The 24957-nt window shown below is 39.2% G+C and overlaps 2 protein-coding genes across 5 annotated transcripts in view; both read left to right on the forward strand.

Moving 5' to 3' along the window:
• CPT1A (carnitine palmitoyltransferase 1A) overlaps positions 1–14050 on the forward strand; it is a 74881-nt gene extending 60831 nt beyond the window's left edge. For all 4 annotated transcript variants that reach the window (XM_067540461.1, XM_067540463.1, XM_067540462.1 and 1 more), the window contains exons 15-19: positions 953–1087; positions 5850–6002; positions 7472–7576; positions 9349–9441; positions 11065–14050. In XM_067540461.1, coding sequence (XP_067396562.1) covers positions 953–1087; positions 5850–6002; positions 7472–7576; positions 9349–9441; positions 11065–11151 — 573 coding nt within the window. In that variant the 3' untranslated portion in view covers positions 11152–14050. The remainder of the gene's footprint in view (positions 1–952; positions 1088–5849; positions 6003–7471; positions 7577–9348; positions 9442–11064) is intronic.
• Positions 14051–14873: 823 nt separating this feature from the next.
• Positions 14874–24957, forward strand: part of TESMIN (testis expressed metallothionein like protein) — a 40757-nt gene continuing 30673 nt past the window's right edge. Inside the window, exons 1-6 of the mRNA XM_067540376.1 lie at positions 14874–15156; positions 16258–16844; positions 19895–20012; positions 21797–21855; positions 23752–23910; positions 24499–24619. Coding sequence (XP_067396477.1) covers positions 15114–15156; positions 16258–16844; positions 19895–20012; positions 21797–21855; positions 23752–23910; positions 24499–24619 — 1087 coding nt within the window. The 5' untranslated portion in view covers positions 14874–15113. The remainder of the gene's footprint in view (positions 15157–16257; positions 16845–19894; positions 20013–21796; positions 21856–23751; positions 23911–24498; positions 24620–24957) is intronic.

The raw sequence follows: 24957 nt of genomic DNA on the forward strand, positions 1-24957 counted from the left end.
CAGCAGCATTTGTGGCACGGTCCTAGATGTCTGCAGGGCGGTCACCTGGTCATCTATACACATGTTTACTATTCACTATACCATCACACAGCAGGCAAGCAGTCTTACGGTCCATCTCAGCCCAGAACTCCACCACATGACTCCCGGGTTGGAAATCACCTATATGGAAAAGGACATGAGCAAACACTCGAAGAAGAAAAAATGGTTACTAATATTTCTAACAGTTGTTGTTCGAGATGTGTTGCTCATGTCCATTCCAAATCCTGCCCACCTGCTCCTCTGTTAGAGTAGCCGGCAAGAAGGAACTAAAGGGAGCAGCAGGTTGACCGCTGTCTATATACTGTGCCATGAAGGCACCACTTCAGGGAGCACCAGAGCCAACCCAGCACATACTGCTAGGAAAAAGCTTCCGGCAACGGTGCACACGGTACACATACTCCTACATAGGAATGGACATGAGCAACACATCTTGAAAAAGAACAGTTACAAAAAGGTTAGTAACAGTTTATCATTTGCTGTCTTCCTTAGAAAGAGTAACTGGCTTACACACTTGTCCTGTCTTGCATTTTAACCAAAAAAGTTGCTGATATGTATTAATAGGTGGTGAGTAACTTCTTTGGTAAATTTTAAAAGTGCATGGGACATAACATGCCCAAGTAATATATAGGAGCCTTTCCACTGACTGTTCAAATGGGCTTTTGTGAAGGGAAAAATTGTATGGGATAGTTTTTTGTTAAGTTTTTTTGGTTGCATTTATCAGAAATTTTGGAAAGTAGTTGTTGAACCAATTTTGTTTTCACAGACTTTAAAATATAGACTGTTTCAAGTTTTAGAATGAATGGATAAATTCTTTAGTTCCATCAGTTTAATTTATGGTGTGCTTGCCTTGAACTGCTGCTGGTTAAGTCTGAGTAGATTTTTCAGTCTTTGTTCTTGTTTTTTTTCTTTCAAGGACATGGGAAAATTTTGTTTAACATATGAAGCCTCTATGACCCGCCTGTTCAGAGAAGGCAGGACAGAAACAGTGCGTTCATGTACTACCGAATCATGCAGTTTTGTTCAAGCCATGGAAGACCCAACCCAAAATGTAAGTTCACTGCAGCAGTCCATGATAAATTCTCATCAGTTTTGTGGACATATGTAGGTATCTGGTAATAAAACACATGATTTCCTGTACACTAGCTGCATTTACTGTATTGCCTACCAACACAGAAATAACATTAGCTATACGAATAAACCCCTTAATAGATTTAGTAGTTCCTAAGCATTTTAAACCTATCTTTCTTTGCTTAATGAAGAATAAATGTCTAAGTTCAGATCTAAACTGCAAAGTTTTATCAGCATAGCTGTCGGTCAGGAGTGGGGGTGGGAGAAATACCCCTGTCGGACATAGCTATGCCAGTAAAAGCCCCAATGTAGACACAGCTATGCCGACAGAATGCTTCTGTCAGCATAGCTAAGGTTTGGGGATGGTGTTAGTATTGCAACAGAATATTTTCTAGGGGACTCTGTATAGCTACACCAGCAAAACATTGGTAGTGTGGACAAGGCTTATATGCAGACTCATTATGATAGTATTTACTTCTCCATCATTTCAGCAGGATTTCAGAATTGTAGTATAAAAAGAACTGCAGTAACTAAAAAACAAAAACTGATCCTTTTCTTTGCAACTCATGATTTTCACAAATACAAATCTCTTACCATTTTTAAGCAAAAATGTGTTTACTGCTTTGAAGGAGAAACTGGGCATAGCTAATGAATGCTATTGCAAGGTAATTTTCTGTTATGCAAAGTACTGTGCCAGCTATGTTTGTGTTTTACTTTCAGGAATAAATATTTTGTAGTGGTTGTAATAATATGAATTCTGACTAGGGAACATTAACATTTCTGGTTGGCATCCTTTGATAATGCCAGTAAAACACTCTAGCTAAAATAGACACATAAGAAAATATTGAACTGGGTTGTTACTCTTCTCCTGGTTTTTATTATGAATTATATTCATCTCCACTGTAAGGTTATAGTAAAAACATTGGTTATTAATATTGATTGCTGCTAGTTATTTAAAAAAAAAAAAAAAAAAAAAAAGCTTATAGAGCTTTCTTTTCTTGAAATGTTTGAACGTGTTAACATTTTATGGCTCAATTTTGTGCCAGTTCTTATTTACCCAGAATATTTTTATTAAAATCAGAAGCAGCATTAATCCTTTTCTCTGTAATAGCCATAAACAGTTGTTACAAAATAGGGAGCTGGACTTTGGTCTTCCCATTTACTTGAACATAGCTAGTCATATAGTTATTAGTCACCATTTCTAAAGAAACGTAGAGCAAGAAAATAAAACCATAAAGAGCCTAGAGTGTTTAAGATGCTGAAGTCTAAACTATTTAGTCTAAAAGTTTCCTTCCTAACACTCAGCATTTCTGCTTATCTGTGCAAATAATTGTGAAGTCACAAATGTATGCTCTCACTGTGGAACTGAGCAAGAGAACTCTGGGCCTGGTATGGGTTGTATGAGCAAAAGCTTGTGTGGGGAGGAAGGGAAGATTGTGTGTGTGGTTTTTTTTTTTTTTTTTTTAAAACAGCCTTTTAATAAGTAAATGTCATGGGAAAACCTGAAAGTTAAAAAGTAAATGGAATATGTTCTAAGTACAAGTTTTCTCAACTGAATATCTCTTTAAGTGAAGCAGATAGTTCTGCCATTGCAGTTGGTAGGGTAAAGTCCTGTTTTACAGCTGTGTGTGTAGGTCAATGTCTTGTGAACATACTGTATTAAGAGAACAGAAAACATGTTCATTTTACGCAAGAATTGCCCACATTCTGCTCAGTCCAACAATGTGAAAGGTCGAAGTGAGGACACATCATGTACAGGCTGAATTACAGTACACATCATGTGCAGTTAAAATAGTCACTTCTGAGTTTACAACTGCAAATAGGCATGTTATTGAAGACACCTCCTTTGACACCACCATTGAGTGAATCCAGTTTACATTGTTAAATACCATCTTTGCAACTTCCTCATGTTACATAGTTTTAAACCAAGATTCACAGTTGAAATGGCTATCTTGCCCTATTATCTCTTATTTTGTGCTCTGACTGATAGTGTAAAGTATTACAACATGTCATGTTTCACAAGATTGCTATTGTGTTTTGATGAGCTTGGAAATGTATTTACCTGATTTTCAGATGAGCACCCACAGCTCCCATTGACTTTCAGTTGGAGTGCTAACAATACTGAAAATCAGGCCTAGAATTCTACCTTTAATTTTTAGAATTGTTTTTATTTATGCAGTATGAAAAGTACTTTTCAGTCTATGAACTTACTGAATACCATGCCAAAAAGTCACTGGAAACTGTGGTGCACAGCACCTATGAAGATCTTTCTTTAAGTGGCTGAGTTCATTTCAGAAATTTCTGTGATGATGTCCTATCTATTTGGCCAAACATTTTAAAAGTAAAGGTTATGGCCAAGGTTGTTTTTATTACAGTAAGTCAGATGGTTCAGCCCTCTCAATCACTTATGACTTCTCCAAGTCCTGAATGGACTTTTCCAAAGGCGTTGCTTCAGCCTCTGACAGGATGCTATGTCTACTATTGGATGCTATTACTATCTCAAATGTAATACTAGAAGTATTACCAGCTTCTTGTGCCTGACGTAAATAGGCTGTCTAGGACCTACACAGATAATAGGATGGAATAGGATGCTGTGATGGAAAAGGGCTAGGGAAGAAGTGACAACAAATTATCCATACATCCAGTGTGCTGTCTCACAGTATGAACTAATTAAGAACAGGTTCCAGGGTGCAACCTGGACTGTGGGACCGCTGAGCCTTCCAAACCCACCAACGTGAGCTCTCTCACACTGTGATGTCAAGCTACAAGCCTCTGACAGGCACTGCACTTACACAGTCATCTACAGGCATGGACACACTCAACTGAGTTACGTGAATGATCTCTCAGCCACTCATGAATCATCAATAGAGAGGCTTCAGCCAGTTTAGCCAGTGACCAGTGTAAGCTCATTACTCAGTTTGCTACTCCACCAGTGTGGAATGTACATGCACCATCTTTGTAATCTGAGCTAAGATTCCCCAAGCACTTCAGTCAATAAACACTGTTTTAGATAAAATATAAAAGAGATTTATTAACTACAGAAAGATAGATTTTAAGTGATTATAAGTACCAGGCATTGAGGTCAAAACTGGTTACCTAAGAAATAGAATTTACACTGCAAATTTATTTTTAACTTAAACCAGTGGTTCTCAACCTTTCCAGATTACTGTACCCCTTTCAGGAGTCTGATTTGTCTTGTGTACACGTTTTACCTCACTTCAAAACTACTTGCTTACAAAGTCAGACATAAAAAGACACAAGTATCACAGCGCACTATTACTGAAAAATTGCTTACTTTCTCATTTTGTCTGTAAGAATTTTTAGTTAGTGCTGACTTTGCTGGTGCTTTTTATGTAAGCTGTTGTAAAACTAAGCAAATATTTAGATGAGTTGATGTACCCCCTGAAAGACCTCTGCATACCCTCAGGGGTTACGAGTACCCCTGGTTGAGAACCACTGACTTAAAAAGACTAAAGATTTGAATCAAATAGTCTTAACTTAACAGATGGTACAAACAGTTTACAGTTCTTCAATACATAGACTGGACCCCCTTCCAGCCTAGGACCAAACTCCTTAGTTTTGTCTTCCAGATGATCTTCCAGATAGGGAGGGTAAGAGGGGGTGGGAAGGAAGATGGCCAAGTGATGATGTCACTGTCCGTCTTATACTTTCTTCCAGCTGCTAAAAAGATCCTTGCTGTGATGTGGGGGTCAGGCAGCCAGCATTGGTCAGGCAGTTCCCCATTGCCTATGTGTTCTCTCTGAGAAGTCTCTGGGAGAGTGGATTCTTTTTGATGGGCCATCAACGCCTGTCCAGTCTTTTGTTGCAACTGAAAGACTGGCTGTGGGCATTTCCCAACCTCACAACATATTTCAGAAGCAAACCGCAATACTTCATAACTTCACATACAATGATAGTACATACAATACAACTGGATATTAAGGTTCAACAGATCAGGACTTCTAAAATGATACTTCACAAGGCATACATTGTACCAAACATATTATAATCGTATCACAGTGGTGAATATGGGGTTTCAGGGTGCTACTTTGAGGTACAGAGTGTCACAATAGCCAACCACTTTCTGTCATAGTTACTGTAAATAAAACTCATTTTCTAGATAATCTAAAATTTTCTATTGGCATTGACTGCGCTATGTCATTCAACCTCCTAAAATAGCTCTTAAGTTCTCAGCTCTTTCATCAGTTCGAACAGACCTGCTTTTTATTGCTGTCTAAGAAGAGTAATAAAAAAGCAGTATAAGGTTAGATTTTTGGTCTATAATCCCTCGGAATCTTGACTTGATAAGATGCACAATAAAGAGGCAAACTTCATAGAGATAGTGTTGTAATCATATCTCCCTGCTGTACCTGTTTCGATGAGTATCACACTGTTCTAGAATCAAATTCACCTTCCTTACAGTTTTCTACTGGAAACGCTTGACATATATGCTAACTCCTGAAATTGAAATATGTTAACTAGAAAAGTTTGATTTAAAAAAAAAAAGGCAAAAAAACCCAATCCCATATCACTTCAAACCTCCCTTCTTGCTGTTGGTAGTAGTTCTTTATAGCTGGTTTTTGTTGCATACTTTGTCTTGTACTTGGTTCTTTGTGCTGCAGGTTGAGACCAGTCACTATAATAATGATTTTCCAGTTTAAATACTCTGTCTTTTTCCTGTGTGTGTGTGTGTGTGTGTGTGTGTGTGTGTGTGTGTGTGTGTGTGTTTTTTAATTTTTTAGAATGAAAAAAGGCGTAAACTACTTAAGGTTGCTGCTGCTAAACACCAGCACTTGTATCGCCTTGCCATGACTGGTGCAGGCATTGACCGTCATCTGTTCTGCCTTTATGTGGTGTCCAAATACCTTGCTGTTGAGTCTCCTTTCCTTAAGGAAGTAAGTATACCTTTCTTGGTTGCTATCCAGTAGTGCAGCTTCATCAAGTAAACGAAAGATTAGTTATCAGTAGTTAGCTTTTTTTACTATAATTTTATGTTAAACTTTGTAGTTCCAAGGAAAACGTGAAATTGAGTTGGTTACGCTGACATTTTGAAATCTGTTAATGAATGCTAATTTAGCCCTGGTCTACGCTACAAAATTACTTCAGTATAACTACACTGCTCAGAGGTGTGAATAATGCATACCATTGAGCCACGTAGTTATACCAAACGCTGGTATAGACAGCGTTATATCAGGGAGATCTTCTCCTGCTGACACAGCTACCGCCTCTTGTGGAGGTGGAGTTATTAAGCAGATGGGAGAGCTCTCTCCTGTTGGCTTAGAACATCTTCATCAGAATCGCTATAGCGACGCACTGTAAATATGTAGTGTAGACCTGCCCTTAATATTATTCAGCTTTATAGGAGACTAGATAAGTTGCAAAGATGCAACCTGCAGAAAATAATTTTTGTAGTGGAGTAGGTGTCAGTGTTGATTCAAAGAGATGTGCCGGGTATTGCAAAAAAAGAATGTTTGATAGTTATCAAGGCACTGGTGTTAGGCTTTTCATTTTTTTCTAGATCACATTACTTACATGTAAGGTGAAGTCACCATAATATATCACCCTTTGAAACTATTGTTCACTTAGGAAACTACATCTGGGGAGATATATAAAATGTTAGTGATTATCGCACTAACGGAAGATGAATTTATTATCTTGGTCAATGAAACTAAAGAACTTTATTGTATAGTTTGGGTTTGTAAATTCTAGACATGCTGAAATTGTACAGTTTTGCACCTGCTTTCTCAGATGATAAAAAATACTTTGATGCTTCGTTCCAAAAAAGATGAAGCGTGTGTGATCATTTTCTGGGTCACTGAGCTGTTGCTCTCCTAAATGAGTGTAATGACCAGGCTGAGGAGGAAAACAACTTTTTACAGTTTTCCTTAGTCTGTCTTGAAACTGATGTGCTGTAACTAGAGATTACACAGAACTCTTGCTTTTGTGTAAGGATTAGAGTTTCTTAAAACTTTACTGTTGCAAATCAAGGGCCTGATCCAAAGCCCATTGATATCAGTGGGAATCTTTCCATTGACTGTAGTAGATTTTGGATCAGGTCCCTAGTGATCACTCTTTTTATTTCAGCAAGCCTTTTCCAAACATGCTGCTAACAGGAACGGCATCTATTTTCTATATGGGATCAATTTCAAAACCTTGTGTGCTGCTTTTTTACATAGCTTGTCCGGAAACGTAGACCATTCATTTTAACCTATTTGTTCAATTGGGAATGTTAATTGGAGTTCATATTTAGTTAGTAGTTCTTTATTAAACAGTCTTATAATTTAGCTTGATCACAGCTACTTAATTGCAACATACAATTGCACAACCCATGTGCACATTACTCTGGACTTCATATGTTCTAAAGGTTTTGTCAGAGCCTTGGAGGTTGTCAACAAGTCAGACACCACAGCAGCACATTGATCTGGAGAAAAACCCTGAGTTTGTGTCCAGTGGTGGAGGCTTTGGACCTGTAAGTGTGAGGTTTTTTAAGTATTTTGTAATGTATATTTCTAACCCTAAAGCTTAGTTTGTATGCTCCTAACTTGAAAGTTTCATCTCAGTAATATGAAGACTGAAGATGCTAGTTGGGGGATTCTGAAAACGTGTGTTGATATTTTCCTTTTGTATGTATGTGCTCAGGGGACTCTGTTGTCTTGGCTTTGTTCTTTTCTTTCAGACTAGGCAAATGAGTGGATCTTAAGAGAGGAATTCAGGTGTGCTAGGCAGACATAACTATACCATGAAATCTTGAGGATGGGGGCTTATTTCACCTGTTACTTGTGGTATTTGTGTTCATTATGACACATTCCCATTCTTTGCTGAAAAACCATGGAGGACATAGAGTAGCTGCAGATGAAAGATCATGTATCCTGTTCCTATCTCTCTTTGTTAAACTCCCTCCAATTAAAGGTGGGGATAGCAGTATATATGCTATGTGATACTGTACTTTCTGAACAGTTAATGAGCCTGAAAATGGCTTTAAATCACATCCTTGGTATAATTTTTAACTTTTCTCAAGTACCTTAATTTTTTTTCTTTTGTTTTTAAATTGCAGTGCCATTAAAATAAGAGAGCTCCCCCAAGGGGTATTCTAATCAGAGGCTTCTGAACAACTATGCATTTTTTTTCCAGATAAGACTTTTACCTACCCAGCAAAACTCAGTGATACTTGCCCTTCCCAGTGATTGAACCTTTAAAGTCCTTTCTGTGGGGTTGTTTGACTTGAGAAATGTTTCCTGAACCACACCATCCAGATTATATATAGCCAATAATTGGTGTCCAAAAGAGGACACTTTTGCCAACAAATAAATCTCAGCCATAGGAATTTCAGTCTGTTGTTCTTTGTCCTTTGATTTTTTGCTCTTAGTTATGTTCTATTATCTCACTGATACTCTTCCTGTTCCTTTTTACTATTTCTTTTGTTTTGCCCCTGAATGTTTTCTTCACTTCCAAATGGACTCCCCTTCCTTCTGCTTGTGATTCCTCTAGAATCCCTCCAAAAACGGATAGAGAGGAACTCTTCCATTGTAACATTGGCAGCCCAAGGACTCCTTACTTTCTTACTTTCTAGTCCCTCTGCTCTTCTTTCAATGTTCTACGGAGCATGACCCTGTAGTATGAAGGAAGAACTGCTCAGCAAGAATGAGACTTTCCATGTATGTGGGGAGGATGCATTACTTCTAACAAGTAGGAGGTGGACAGCAGGACACTCCTTTCTGTGTATTTTATAGGGTCTGTCCCATGGAGCTCCATTTTGGCACTTGGATGGTCATATGCTGATAACATTGAAGGCAGACCATTTGAACTGTGCTGTGTTCCTCAAAATAGCAGTAATTCTTTGAGCTGAAGCAGCATTAAGCATACATTAAAATTTATTTTTGCTTTTCAGCAGAGGTTATCAACCAGCGGGTATACCAAATTTTTTAGGGAGGCTCTCTGAGCCTTCTAACAGTAATTATAGTAAAAGTGAGAGGCCAAGTGCCAGGTCACAAAACCACTCTCACAAATTTGGCCTGGCTGCCTCTTGTGATTTGGCATTCAGGGATGTGGGGGGAACAGACTCCAAGTTAAAAAAAAAAACTAAAAATAAAAAAAATTGCCAAGATGCAGCATGGTTCAGAAAAGATTGAGAGCCCCTGAGTTTGAGAAAACTGGAAGTTATTTTAGAATCTAGTTACAGAACAGGAATTGTGTGATTTTTATATATGTGTATTAAACCTATTGCTAAATACTTTTTCACAGGTTGCTGATGATGGTTATGGTGTGTCTTACATTATTGTGGGTGAACACCTCATCCATTTCCATGTGTCCAGCAAATTCTCTTGCCCTGAGACAGTAAGTGTGAAGTAAAGGTACAACTCTATTGACCCTTTCTACACAGCTCAATAGTGATTGCATTTGGGGACTCATTTGTGAAATGCCCTTTCAGTCATATTTTTAAAAACATCCAGTGTAATATATGGCTTCTCTGTGGTTATTCCTGTTGAGTTTTTTAGATCTGCTGTGAATCTGTTTTTCTCAATTTGTAGGTGTTGAATATATTTCCAAACAATGGAAGCTACCCTTCATTCAAGTTTATCCAGACTTTGATACACAATGATCTTTTTCTCTCTCATGCAGTGCCGTGTCACTCATGCGAGATAGTACTTATCCATCCAATAAACACCACTGGATTCTGACCTTTTTAATACTGTACATCTTTCAGGCCTTCCACTAGTTGGAGGCATTAGAGCTTTAAGACAATGTAGAATGTATGCCACCTGTTTTTGAAACAAGTATCTCCTGGTCTAAACTATAGTAACTAAAGTTTGTCCAGATAGTGTGTTAATCAGTATTTCATAAATGTATAATGTATTTTGAAGCATTTAGTGAGGGTCATCCATTAGAATCAGGTGGGTGTGTGGTCAATATCCTGTGATACTAGGTGAGCCTTAGTCATCCATTTTATTTTTTACTGTGTTCTATAAACCTGCTGAATTTTGGCCAAGTTACATAGATGATCTAGCCTTCATCTGACTATCTTGTTGGGATTGATCTCACAGATAATTTAATGTATTTTAATGATTCTTAAGTGCCACTATCAGCTCTTCATAAATGGATTAGAACATAATTTTTGTCCTTGCATAATAGAAATTGATTTTCATTGGATTTGAGATGCCCTTGATTATTCATCCTTTAGGTGCCTCATTATTTTTGCCTTACTCATCAGTGAAGTCAGAGCTCCACATCGAGAAGGAAGCACTTTTTATTAATGATGTTGACTGTTTCTACACCCAGTATGCACAGTGTTCATTGCTTTAACTGTTTGGCCCTATTTTTAATCTTAATTTCTTCCTTTCATTATTGATCTTTGATTTACAAGAAGGGAAACTGGTCTAGTTCAGAGTTTATTTATTAACAGACTAGATCACTGTTGTTCAATTATTTACTACAGTTTTCATAACCCTCTGGTGTCAGAAAAATAAGAGCCCCACACAACTTCAAATATAAAATGTATTGTCACCAGAGACTCATGTTAAAAGATTTCAACCAAGTCATCTATATTTCCTAATATTTTGGTGTCATTTGAAAGTCAGTTCCTGCTGAGTCTTTTTTTAACAAGTCACCTTTTGAAATAGTAATCTCCAAAAGTCAATGCTGTTCTTGAGGGAGAAAATGCTTAAATTTAACCTACAATAGAGGCAAATCTAATTTCAAATGGAAATACAGCTAAATTCTGTTTACAGGAAAGTAAATAGATAATGGAGGGGGATCCAGGCTGAGAGTCCTCTTATATACTGCTTTTAAATTTTATTCACAATTTCATATTCGTCTACTTTACTATGAAAAAATCAAAGCGTCAGTCCATAAATTTCAAAATTACAAAACATGGAAGAGGAAATGGCTAGAGGAATTTTGGTTACAAGATAATGGTGGCAGTTCTTGCATTACAAAATCTGTATCTTTTTATTCTCTTAGGATTCTCATCGTTTTGGAAAAAACATCAAACAAGCAATGGTCGACACCCTGGCTTTATTTGGTGTTGGTATAAACTCTACCAAGTGATTCCTTAATATCAATACCAGTCTCCTATAATTGGGGTGAGAACTCTTCTGATCAGTGAATGAAAGCAAGGTGTGCTAAGCAATGGTTGGAATGGCATTTGGGTCACAACCATCCAGAGTGATCACCTGTGAATAAGCATTCATCACCTTAGGCTGAGGTTCAAATGTCTCCTCACTTTGCAATGGCTCAGAAGAGTTTTCTTCCCATAACGGATGACTTTTGACATCGTGTGTGATTCTAGGGATGCAGTAAGGCGGCAACATATGAAAGGCATGTGTACTGTAGCTACTGTAGGCTTGTCTCAATTTTATGTACATTTGATAACTTTACTTAAAATCTGGGTCTACTTGTATTCCATAAATGAATGGATAAAATATATTAAGTCAACCTCAATCAACAGAAAGAGTTTGACTTGGTGTGTACTGGCAGAAGAACATCAATTTAGTATATCAGCTGCTTCTGTCAGTGAGTGACAATTGTGAGTATTCATCTAAGTTGTCATTTTTAAAGGTATTTCTTTGCATTGAAACTATAACACAATCTGACATAACCTAATGTAATGCACTAACTGAAAATATACTGTGCTTCTTGAAAATAAGTATATGCTACAGTGGGTGGTAAAATAGTTGCATTACCTAAAAAGAATGGTAGGTATCACCTACTTTTCTCTGTTTTATAAGTATGTAGTTTGCCACATCTTAATTTTATTACTGTATGAACAGACATGCATGTTGTATGAGCCAGTGCCTTAAAAATGAAAGGCCTCAAACACCTGAAAAACCTTACACTGTAGGGTTCTTGTTTTTTGTATTATTTCTATAAATTTTCTATGCTGAACAAGGGGAGTGGGGTGATTTATTTAGGTGAAACATAGGGTAAAAGAGACCATGTATAGAAACATGCTCAATGTGAAATGCCCCCTTGTTTATCTAATGAAAGACCAGTCCTTGGTGAGAAAATGGATTAGCTATTTTTCAGAACTACCACATTCATTTAAAAACCCCATTTTCCTGCATAGGTCATCTAAGACAACTGTTCTCTCATGCACATTTTCTCTCAGATTCCAGGGAACATAGCCATTAGCTACATATAAACCTATTGGGCAATCTGTAAAACAAAACTATTTGCAGCTGAGGAACTGTAGCTTGTCTGCCCTCATGTTTAAGTAGCACCCACCACATTTCCAAACATCTTTAGAAGGGAAAGGGTTAAGACAGTGGAATAGTAATGCCAGAATAGAAAAATCAGGCATTCTCTGGTCTCTGCCTGGACAGGCCATGGGTCAGAGAGAATCCACACAGTTATTGAGGAAAGCAAAGGGGGAGGGAGAACGAAAAGCTCACTCAAAAAGATGAATAATGGAAATTTTAAAAGCAAAGTAAAAAACCTTCACAGCTCATGGTTGCTAGAAATTAAATGAAGTAGCTTTTTGTGATACCTCTCTTCCCTGGGAAGTAAGATTGTGTTCCTTTTAGACAGTCCTTATATCAGACAGAGCCTAAGCAACATAAAATATGGAAAGTACTTGTCAGAGCAACTGTATATGAAAGAATCATGTAACATATGCAGTGGTGTTCCATACAAAAATGACTGGTTCTCCAGGGCTGTGAAAGAAAATGTCTAATTGATCTTTACATTGAGAATATGAATATTTTCTGACCATTATCTTGTTTTGACTCTGCCTCTTAACTTTTTTCACTCTGGGTTTCACATGAGTTTTAATACATACGTTTGGGAAGGGAGGCCCTACTGAAGATCACAGATGCATAGTTACATAAATATTGTAATGCAGGAATCTGACAGAAATGGGCCAGAGAATTTTTATTGGGCCAGGTACCGTGTGTAGGCAAGAAAATTATCAAATAAGCCTTACTGCAACTGGCAGGCATGGCATTTAATCAGACTACTGCAGCACCTTCACAGTGAATTCTTTTGAAGCTGCAGAAATCATGCACTATTTATATTGACCAATCTGTATTAAATTAACATTGACATATTACCTTGTAGGAGAATATTTTATTAAGAAAATATTTAGGTTTGACTCAGGTTTTAAATGTTTCAAATATGTAATTGTAGGTAGTGCAGTTATCAATGCAATTTTACATTCCTTAAGAGAGTGTAAATATATAATTGGCACAGGAAGAGTTGTTTTTATTGTACATGTTGAAAAGGGTGATGTCTATGTATTTTTTATTTGGAATAGATAATTTCTAAACAAATTAAATACAAACCATATCTATCTTAGAATGTCAACTGTGTAAATAAAAATGTGTTCTTTTGGATGTAAATCTTAAATGCACAGTGAATGTAGGTTAATAAAAAAAATTAAATTTTCCCATCCTCTGCATTATGTACATTGTAAAACTGCTCACTTTTGTTTGCTTTAAAGTTTTAAGGATGTGACAACTTGCCTCTAATTTTCTACTAAGATGCACATAATACTAAGAAACATGGTCAGATTAAAATGTGTATTTTTAAAAATTCTTTACCAGTTACTAACACTTTCAATCACTGATTCTCAACCAGTAACGAGGGCAAAGCTAAGGTTGAGTGGGCAGTAAGAATAATAGTAAATTAGTTATTAGAGGGCACTGAAGAATTAGCTGGACAACTCAGTTGTGCATTTCCAGAGTTTCTAACACTTAGTTTTCTGGTATGATTTGGGTGTTAATATTTAGGCTAGTTGACAGCTTTTGGCCCTAACTATTTTTAAAGGTTTTTTGGTGGGAATATGGATCAAAGTGCCTGACCTTAGCCCCACAACGTTGAAAATGTTCCTAATTTATTATGCTTTGTACCATCTTGATTTCCTATATACTGGTTTTATCATGCTCATTTACTTCACTTGTGCTATCTCTTCATCTGTTGTTCACTTCTAAAACCTCATTTGTTCTTCATAGTTTTCTGCCTCTTTTTTTACTCTGAAAAATAAAAATGAAGGTTTCACAATTATCCCCCCACCAACCATTTTGGAGTCTTCTTCCTTAGCCTTTGTTCCCCTACCGCGGCTCTGCGAACTCAAAGTCCCCACCGTAGCGCCTATTAGAACGTAAACGCTTGGAGGGAATGCAGGAGTTGTTTGATTGTACATTTAAAACGTTGCCGGGAGCCTCTAGCGCTATGGGCAGGTGCTTGTTTTAACGCTTATTAAACAACAAAAGAGGAGTGGGCACCAACACAGCTAGCTGCCGGGCCGGGGGGGAGTAGGGCAGTTGTACGGCCATACTTTGAAAAAGGTGTTCGCTAGAGGGCCCTGTCGTACCGTGCAAAAATCAAACGGCGTAAGCCCCGCCAGTCCCAGCTGCAGAACCCTGCCCCTGACTCCTTCGCATTGGAGGGCGGCGGTATCAAAAGGCACCCGCCAGCTCAGGGTCTCCCCAACTCTGCCTCCTTACTCCCACGTCCCTTTCTGCCGAATCCCCCCCTTGCCCTCAAAAGATGAGCGCGCGCCCAGGAGGGAGAGGGGACGGCCCCGCTAGAAATGGCTGTGCAGCGAGAGCGTGCGGGCGCTGGGCTGGGCAGTGGGCTGCGTGGGCGCCTGCGTGTGGTCCCGTGACCCACACTCCCTTGTCCCGCCTCCTCCATGGCTCCAACGCGCTCGCGCCGCGTCCCTCTCAACGCAAGGGGCGGGGTCCGTGAAGGGCGCCCGGAGGCGAGGGGAGTGGGGGAAGGGGCCCGGGCACGATACCCTGTTCCTTATCCTGCGCGCGCTCAGCGCTCCTGCCTGTGCTGGCCAGCCGGCTCGAGGCTCGAAAGCGGTTTGCTGGGGAGGGCGGGGCCTGGACGTCGCCACGTGACTCCTCCAGCCCTGCAGCGGCCGCTTCCCTCGCGCAGGCAGACGGGCGTTCGGGCTCCCTCATCTCCCAACGGTCCCGCACGGGACCGGCACGCGGCGGCGGGAGTCAGCGCGCTGCCCGGCCCGGCCCAGCCCAGCGGGGAGCCGAGCCGGACGGAGGTGGAGGATGGAGGGGGAAAGAAGGGAGCTCGCAGTGGGGCGAGGGGAAGGTGAAAGAGGCAGCCTGTAACCGCTCCGGGGTGGCCCACGAACCCACCCTGTTGCCCCTCCCCCAGGGCGGGGCATTATATCGCAGCCCAGGCCCAGGTTGGGGGCTCCTAATGCAGATCCCCTCGGGTGGGGGAGTACGCCCCACTGGTTAGGGAGGGGGGGGTCCTCGTGCACTACACGCAGATGGGGGCGGGTCCCTGATCCATACATGGGAGAGCTGTCCCTTATGCAACCCACTGATCCGGCGGTGACGGGGTCATAATCCACCGTTCCTTGGGCCCCATTGGGGGCCCAACGCATGTCCCCCTCGTATGGGGCAGGATCAAAATCCAACCCCGCACACAGGGCGTTGAGACTTATGCTCCCACTGGGATCCCCTTTCTTCCACAAATGATAACACAGGCAGTGTTTAGAAACCACAATCTACCAATTCCTCCACACACCCCATCCTGCAGTCTGGGCACTCATCATTTCTTTCCCCAGATCCCTGGATAATGGATGTCCAGCATTCATATCTATCGCTGGGGCTCCTAGGCACAACAACATGAATAATAAATAATACTTTTTCTCTTGCTCCTACCCTTCTTTGTACTTGTCCTGTTTTCTCTCCTCTGTCCCTTGAGAGTAGAGGATTGTGTCTATCTCCTCACCACACTCCCATCTGATGGAATGGGTAATCCACCCTTCTGCTCCCATTCCCCTTGGCGTTGGATATGACAATCCAACCCATCCCACTTTGGGTATTGAGGATGATTGTAAACTCTTCGGGGCATGGGGTTTTTTTTTATGTGTTTGTATAGTGGCTAGCACACTATTGCCCTGAACTCTAGGCACTACTGTAATATAAATAAAAGTTGTATGGAGCTAAAATGACTAACAGTTCCTATAGTAGAATATAAAGTGTTGGATTTGGGGGTGGGGTTTTTTTTAATTTAAAAAAAAAAGCTAAAATTTCAGTTGCAAAATTCAGCTCCGGCTATGAATTTTGCCAACATGGGTTTGTTTGGAACTAAGTTTTGATTTGGACTCACCTCTAATTGTGTGTGTGTGTGTGTGTGTGTGTGTGTTGTTTTGTTAAAATTATGCTATTTATTTTATAGATGAAAGACTTACCAAGAAGAATTTTGATCTAGAAAAGTTAGATATCCCTGAACAGAAAAACAGATATGAACAAACTGAGGTTCTAACTATGGCTATGGAAAATCAGAGACTGCTCGGTGGAATCTTAAGTACAGAAGATGGACTTATCACTGAAATATTTAGTCAAAATAGTCCATTTAGTTCTGAAAACCTTAACTTGGAAAATGCAGTAGTTAATAAACCTGGTGAAGAAGAGTTTCACTCCAGTCAAGACAATCATTTACGCATTATGACTGAGGGAGAAACTTTACCAGATCAATTCACATACCCTCTTACTATTGAAAATCAAAATACAATACTGAAGGTCAAAATACAGCCACTTGTAGAGAACACTCATGATAATGAAATCCTTGGAAAATGTCAGAAGCTACAAGAGTTAAATCTTTCAGAAGAAGCTAAACATACATATCCACCTTATCCACTGCCGCATTCGTACAATGTCCATTTTCTTTCTTCCTTAATGATGCAATACAGAAATTCTAATGTTTTGTCATTAAGTACCTGCCCTCCGGAAGGAACAATCAATCAAAATGTCAGAATGATACCAGTAAGATTAAACAAAATAAGAGATTTCTATTTACAGAGTTATTTTCCTGATTTAAAAGTTGAGAGAAAGCACAGTTCCCATATGTAGCAAGAGCGTAAGATGCTTTAAAGTTATTACTATATAAATTGTATTAGATATAATCTTTCTCTCTCTTATGCCTTTCTTCTGTGTGGAATATAGGACCTTCACCACTGCCTTTCATCTTTGTCAGTCTCCTGCTTCAGTCTTCACCATATTATTTTGATATTTCAGTTCTACTTTTATTGTGCATTTCCTTGTTATCCTTGGTCTACCTTGTTGCCGTTTACCATGGGGGTTCCAGTCCATCCCCTGCTTTGTTATGTTATTTGGGTCTTTCCTCCATGTATGTCCTAGCTGTCTTCATTTTTGTTCTGTAATTTCCTGTCCTATTGGTTTCTGTTTAGTCTTCCTCCAGTGTTCTTTTTTAGTGATTTTTTTTTTCTGGCCATCTCATTCTGAGGATTTGTCTAAGACAGGTAGCTGTCTATGAAGTGTTGGAGGTCAGATAGTAAGGGCTTAATAAATCTCCAAGTTTCAGTACCATATAGTAAAATTGACTTTACAATGGTGTTAAATATTCAAAGTTACTTTGGAGGGCAAGATTTCTGTTTCTGCAGGTGGGCTTTAGAGTCACGAAGTCTTGTCTGGCTTTCACTATTCTAGCTTTAATGTCTTCGTCTGTTCCACCTGTTATACTTACAGTGCAGCCAAGATATGTGAAATATCCAGCCTCTTCTATGGTTGTTTGCAGTGTTGTAGCCATGTGGCTCCCAGGATATTAGAGAGAGAAGGTGGATGAGGTAATATATTTTGTTGGACCAACTTCCATTGGCGAAAGAGACAAACTTTTGAGCTAAGCAATGCAGTTCTTCCGGTCTGGGAAAGGTACTCAGCGTTGCAGCTAAATTCAAGGTGGAACAGATTGCCTATCATACGTAGTTAACACATATTCAAAGGGACCATTGTTTAACTTAAATTGACTCACTTGTTTGTGAAATTCCTGATTAGGTGGTCGGTGTTTGTTCTTATTTCTGTTCATAACTTTAAAATTTGCAAATAAAAATATAGGTATTATATATGATGCAATCATAATTGTAAATGCATGGCATTTAAAACACAAAGATATGTCTGTGAACAAGAAAACAGTAGTTAGTATCTGGTAGTACTAGATAAACTGAAACAGCCTTATATATCTCTCTGACTATCTCTAGATCATATTAATTTCATAGTGAAAAGTTCTAGAGGGGTAGCCTTGTTAGTCTGTATACAGCAAAAACAACGAGAGTCCAGTAGCACTTTAAAGACTAACACATTTAAATTCTGCAGGCATAAGCTTTTGTGGGCTGTAACCCACTTCGTCAGATGTAAGGAATAGAAATCAGAGAGGAGGTATATATATACATCTAAGGATAAGTAACAACAATGGGGAAGTTAGATATGAGCAAAGTCCATTCAGATAGAGTAGTTGAGGCCTATTCACAACCATTGATTAGGAGGTGAGAATGTGTGAACAGTGACAATTACTTCTTGTAATGAGATAACCGTTCCAAGTCGCTATTTAGAGACAGCCCCCCAACCTGAAGCAAATACTCACCAGCAACTGTACGCCATACAAGAAGAACACTAACCCAGGAACATAACCCTGCAACAAATCACATTGCCAGCTCTGCCCACACATCGACTCTAGTGACACCATCACAGGTCTTAACCACATCAGCCAACACCATAAGGGGCTCATTCACCTGCACATCTACTAATGTAACATATGCCATCATGTGCCAGCAATGCCCCTCTGCCATGTACATTGGCCAAACCGGACTGTCATTAAGCAAAAGAATAAATGGACACAAATCAGACATAAAAAATGGTAACATCCATAAACCAGTTGGAGAGCACTTCAATCTCCCAGGACACTCTGTAGCTGACTTGAAAGTTGCTATACTTCTATAAAAAAACTTCAAAAACAGACTTCAAAGAGAAACTGCAGAACTGGAACTCATATGCAAACAAACTAAATAGGGACTTGGAATGGTTATCTCATTACAAGAAGTAATTGTCACTGTTCACACATTCTCACCTCCTAATCAATGGTTGTGAATAGGCCTCAATTACTCTATCTGAATGGACTTTGCTCATACCTAACTTCCCCATTGTTGTTCCTTACCTTTAGATGTGTATATTTATACCTCCTCTCTGATTTCTATTCTTTACATCTGACGAAGTGGGTTACAGCCCACGAAAGCTTATGCCTGCAGAAATTAAATGTGTTAGTCTTTAAAGTGCTACAGGACTCTCATAAATTTCATAGAATCATAGACTATAAGGCCAGTAGGGACCACTGTGATCATCTTTTCTGACCTCTATAACACAGGCCATTGGACTTCCTTGAATTAATTCATATTTGAACTAGAGCATAGCTTTTAGAAAAAATCCCATCTTGATTTAAAACAGTCAGTGATGGAGAATTCACCACAACCCTTGGTAAGATGTTCAAATGATTAACTACATTCAATTTTTTTTATCTTATTCCCAGTTTTAATTTGTCTAGTTTCCATTTCCAGCCATTGGATCTTGTTATGCTTTTGTCTCTTAGACTGTAGAACTCTGTATCAAATTTTTGTTCCCCATGTAGGTACTTATAAATTGTGATTGTCACCCGTTAGCCTTTTTTTTTTTTTTTTTTTTGGTTAAACTTAATAGATGGAGCTCATTGAGTCTGAAAGACACGTTTTCCAATCTTTTAATCATTTTCCTGTCCTGTCTATGACCCCTCTACACTTTAATCAAAATCCTTTTTGGGTAGTGAACATCATAACTGGATATAGTATTCCAATAGTGATTGCACCAGTACCCCATGTCCCTCCTAACTTTCAAGGTAATTGTAAATCAAGTTTTTGTATAACCAGATCTTAAACTTGGAATTAAATGGCTATGATTTTCTTACAATTGAAATTAAATAGTTAAATTTTTCTGTAAATGTGTTAGACGTTAAAGAAATGAATGAAAGAAAACATACTGTCTTTCTCTAGGTATTCAGACCGCTACTAGCTCCAGTTACTGGTGGGAATAATTGCATTTGTTATGACCAATTTAAAGGAATGCTTAATAGTTCTATGCAGTCACAAGCCTTGCCAGGTAGCGCAGATGGTAAGTGTTTGGAGAAGTCACCTATTTTGAATTTGATTTTTTTAATTTGGTCTCCCTCCCCCGTCTACAATTGACAGTATAAATTATTGACTCTCTGTGTGTGGTAAATTCTCTTTCTGCCTGTGTGTGCATGACTGTTCAGATTTCTAGTTCACATTTTTCTCCTCTAAGTGAATTTTTTGTTAGCACTCATAACAATGTGATGGGATTGGAGATGGAAGTCTTCTATTTATTCATGCAGCAGTTATAGCAGTGCAAGCTTCTCCACATTGCCCTATCAGTGTCCATCAACACTAATTTAGGAGGAGCTGCTGTTCTAGTTAGGGAGAGGGAGATTATCAGTCATCAGGTTATTTTAGATCTTGACCTCTCTGCTGAGCCTGCCAGCAGTGAGTGCCACTTGTAATTGGGGATTGGACGCTTACACACTAGAAAGAAGACTACAATCATAAGTTAATTTGACATAAGCCACTGAATGAGAATGATTTTTGGTCATTACTCACAAGGCCCAAATTTGAACCAGCTAATGAAAGGTAAGAAGTATGGTATACCATCACCAATCCTCTGAATTGTTCCCTGATGTTCTGATTTCTGGTTGCACATTAGCTTTGTGAGCATTGATCTTGCTGTGATAATATGGACTTTACATGATGGAGGTTGAAAGGAAATTGTTTTTACTTTCTAGGTAGTATTGCCTCCTCCCCCTTTATCCATGTATCTCTTTTTATTTTGATGTCCACAAGTAAACTCAAGAAGTTTGATAGAGTACGTGTTTGAAGAAATGATCGTAGCTCACTCGTTATTTTGAAAAGTTAAAGATGTAAAGTTCAATTAAAGGATAGTTTTCTCCCTGGTCCTTTGAAAGGATATTGCTCAGGTTCAAGTAGGTAGGAGCAAGCTCTCTTCTCCTGATGAGCTCAGTAATGGCCACTTTGTGCCCTGTCCATACACAAGTGTACAAGGGAAGGCGAAGGGTGCGTGAGGGCAAAAGGAGCCTTACATTCTTGCATAGGGGCCCTGTATGGTTGCATTACCTGTGTGCAAACAGTATTCCTTGCTTACTTGCCATTCCAAAGGGGTCAGGGGAGGGACAGGAGTATAACTGGACATACACAGCTGGACAGATATGCAGCAGAGATCGTGCTGCATCTTCCTAAGCAGTGATGCTGGAGGTGTGCTCCTTACAGTATGCATGCCTGGGACTTCTTGGAGGGATTGTGCATCCTTGAAGAATGTTGCCTTTTGGAGCTCCCCTTGCGATTGTGTTGCTGTGCATCAACCCCAACACTAGCCAGTGCCAAAAAGACAAAGCTGCCCTTATACTGATGCCATACCACAATGCATGTTCTCTAGTAATTCCTTGGGGTGAAAGTTTTTCTTTTAATATATGAGGTATCTCATAGCCATTTGTCATGTGATGGAGTATTGGAATCCTTCCAGTTGCAAGTTGCACATTCATCAGCCTTTATTAACGTAACATCATTGAGAAATGTATGATTTTTCTCAGCTGGAGACCAAACTTTTGAGAAACATCAAGCCAGCTCAATATTGCGGTCTCTTCTCCCAACATTCCTGACAAGAAGTCTGTTATAGGAGAACATTCAATACCTTTATGCAAGTCTCGCTGCACTTTTAGAGTGCTTGTTTTAATTTTTGTCAGTGTCCTATGCAATCATGTGATGATGCCCAAATCTTTTTTCCTCAGACCTATAGTATGAAAGATTTCCTAATGTATGCCATTGTCCTCAATTTTTGTTTTAAAAAAAACCCATTTTGTGTGACAGAACCTTGCAATGATGTCAGCACTTTACCTCAGACTAGTGCTCCTGTCTGTGATGGACTTGTAAGTATGAATTTAGGATGTTATTTTTCTGGAAGTTTTTGTTTTTTGTTTCTGAATTTATAGGCAAAATATTGTAGAAATTGAAAACAGGAATCACATTAACTGCCAAAGATTAAGTGCAGTCCTATATATTCCACATACAAATGAAAAAAAAGAGAGCATTAGACATCTGTTTCTGAAAATCGGCTGTAAAGTTACACTCCTAAACCTTCATTTAGGGGCTAATCTAAAGCCCACTGAAATCAATGCAAAGACTGTGATTGACTTCAGTGGGTTTTGGATCAGGCTGTTAGGCATCTAAGTAAGTGGCTGATTTTCAAAAGTGCTGAGGACCAGCAACTGTCATTGAAGAGAATGTATGTCTGTGCTGTCCTCAGCAGCAAACTTCCCAGCCTGGGTCCACAGACTGAGGCTAGTGGAGCTTGCACTACTTCACTAAAAATAGCGGTGTGGATGTTGTGGTTTATGCTGGAGCTCAGGCTCTGATGCCTAAGGAAGGGGGTAGGTTTCAGAGCCTGAGCTCCAACCCAACCCACAACTTCGAATCACTATCTACACAGTTTTTTTTAGAGTGCTAGCATAAGCCCCCATACCCCAAGTGTCTCAACCTGGGCTGGGAGATTTGCTTCCTTGGGCAGTCCGCGGGCAGCATAGACCTACCCAGTGAAGCTATGTACATGCATAAATACTTTCCTAAAATTAGGGCCTGAAAGAGACACTGGTCCTGCAGATGCACTGTGTTTGATAATGTAATGTATTAAAGCTGTCTTGCCTGCCCCCCCCCCCCCCCCCCAAGGATTTCCCCAACATTTGAATGTTGGATGGTGTAGTAGCTTCTATGCTACCCTTCTGCCTAAGGCAGTCATAGGCACTGTGGCCAGCTGTCCCTCCACAGCCAAGGAATACAAAAGTGGCTTATGGCCACCTTTGCACATATCCCATCCGGAGCTGTGCCAAAAGCCCCTCAACTGTCGCTTAGCATCTGAGCCTGTATCATATTGCATATATACAAAGGGGCAGAGTTAAGGATGGGGGTTCAACTATAACATTGACAATTCCTACCTTTGGAGTGCTTCACTTTACAACCATAACATTTTCTCAATGTATTTGGGTTTTTAAATGTAATTTCCTAGGTTTGTAAAAGACAAACCATAAAAACAAAGTATTTCCAGGTTAGAGAACTTTTTGCTAGACATCACTAGAACACTGTCATGGACAAAGTGTACCGGGTTTCTGGAGTGTCCATTGAATGAAGCAGGGCTTCATTCAGATGTGTGATCATTATGCAGTGGGTACTACAGTCCTTCCATGTACCAGCCAGACAAATGCTTTATGATGGATAGTGTTGCTAATGAGTAAAGGTGTGGCAATTCCCATTTGAAGAAGAGTACCGCCAAAGTTTAGTCACCACTGTGACAAATGTCATCATATGGGAATGCTACTTAAACTGGCAGGTCCAAGTTCTGTTACTCACAACTCAGTTGTTTCTTAAATCCCTTGGCTCCATAAGGCTCAAGTTGTATGCATGTATTTTGTGACTAATTCATGTGTTTTGCATAGTTTACTAATTCAGTTTCTTAACTTCTCCATGACAGTGTGGAGCTGAGTTGAGGGTTGGCACCATAGGAAGGGAGGGAACATCTTTGTTACTGTAAAGTATGTCTTTGTTCATTACCCATTGTTATTCTTTAGAAGTATTTTCATTTGAATATTAAATGAAAATCATTCAGCTTAAGCAGTGATATTTAGAACAAGCAATTCTCAAAATTAGGTTTGAGTGCAGTCTTTGCTTTAAAATGCATTGTTTATGCAGCTATATATTTTCATATCCTACTGGCACTGCAATTTAAAAAGCATTTAAAGTATGCCTTTTAAGATGTGAAACTATTTTTTCAGGTGGAGATAAGAGAGGCCGTTGTTAGTAATACGGCTAATAACCAAAAGGAAGCAGTTTTTCAAAATTTAAATGCAGGAGAAATCAGCTGCAAGTTACTAACTGCACAAAATGTAATAGAGGACATCAGCTGTTCACACAGAAAGGATTCCAGCCCAGTGGTAATTACTGTCTGAGAATAACAATAACAGTACAAATTGAAGGAAATGATGTATGTTTGTTTTTTTGTTTTGCTTATTTATTTGTATTACAGTAGTGTCTAGAGACCCCAGTCAGGGCACCACTATGTTGGTGCTGTACAGACAAATAATGAGAAGGAGTCTAGGTCATGATTTATTTTAGGTTGTATTTAATGATACTATATTTTGTTTATATTTTTTATTATTTACTATATAACATTAGAAACAATGCAAACTGTGGAGTTGGCTACATCCAAAAAGAGATGCTTGCTCTATAGTTATAGCTGAGTGAACAAAATGAAACACTATTGCAGAGCCATATTTCTGTCTGAGGGCTAAATGCTGAACCCAGCACACAGCACAAGTAATGGGAATGTGTCCTGTAGAGCTCCAGGATTGGGGAGTCTAGAAAGCTATGAATCTTTCCCACCTGAGATGAAGAGCAGTAGCATAGTTGCTCAATGGCATTCTGTGATCGGACAGATTGGTATTCTTATGAAAACCTTTATATCTATGTTCCTAGAATGACTCTCTCTTAGATGAAAACTAATTATTAGTTATGTATTTCAGGTGATTTGCCAGTTGAAAGGAGGTACTCAAATACTCTGTATAAACAATTCTGACACAAGAGAACTAAAAAAAGTTCATCTGGTTCCCCAGTATCAAAACCAACATAATTATCTTCAGTCAGGTACAAAGAAAATGAAAATTTTCATTAGCGTGTCAGATATTATGCCATAGCATTAATGTTTACTATGTGTTTGTGTTCCTAAGCAACAGTTGTGCTGAGATGAGCTAAGACTAATGTGGCTACCACTAATTATTATTATTTATTATTTTACGGTGCTTACAAGGATGCGAGGTACTTCACAAAAAAACACAAGATTGCTACAATAGATGTGCTGAAATTAGTGAATTGATCATATGATGTTAATAAGCAGATTACATTCAGTAGGAAGCACCTCGCTCCAAACCGTATGCATTCTCAAGGATAAGACACCCACTTGTATTAATCAAATTGGCCACCAA

Source organism: Emydura macquarii, unplaced genomic scaffold (genome assembly GCF_026122565.2).
Source record: "Emydura macquarii macquarii isolate MOO-44397 ecotype Brisbane River unplaced genomic scaffold, CSIRO-AGI_Emac_v2 contig_587, whole genome shotgun sequence".
Taxonomy (NCBI): domain Eukaryota; kingdom Metazoa; phylum Chordata; order Testudines; family Chelidae; genus Emydura; species Emydura macquarii.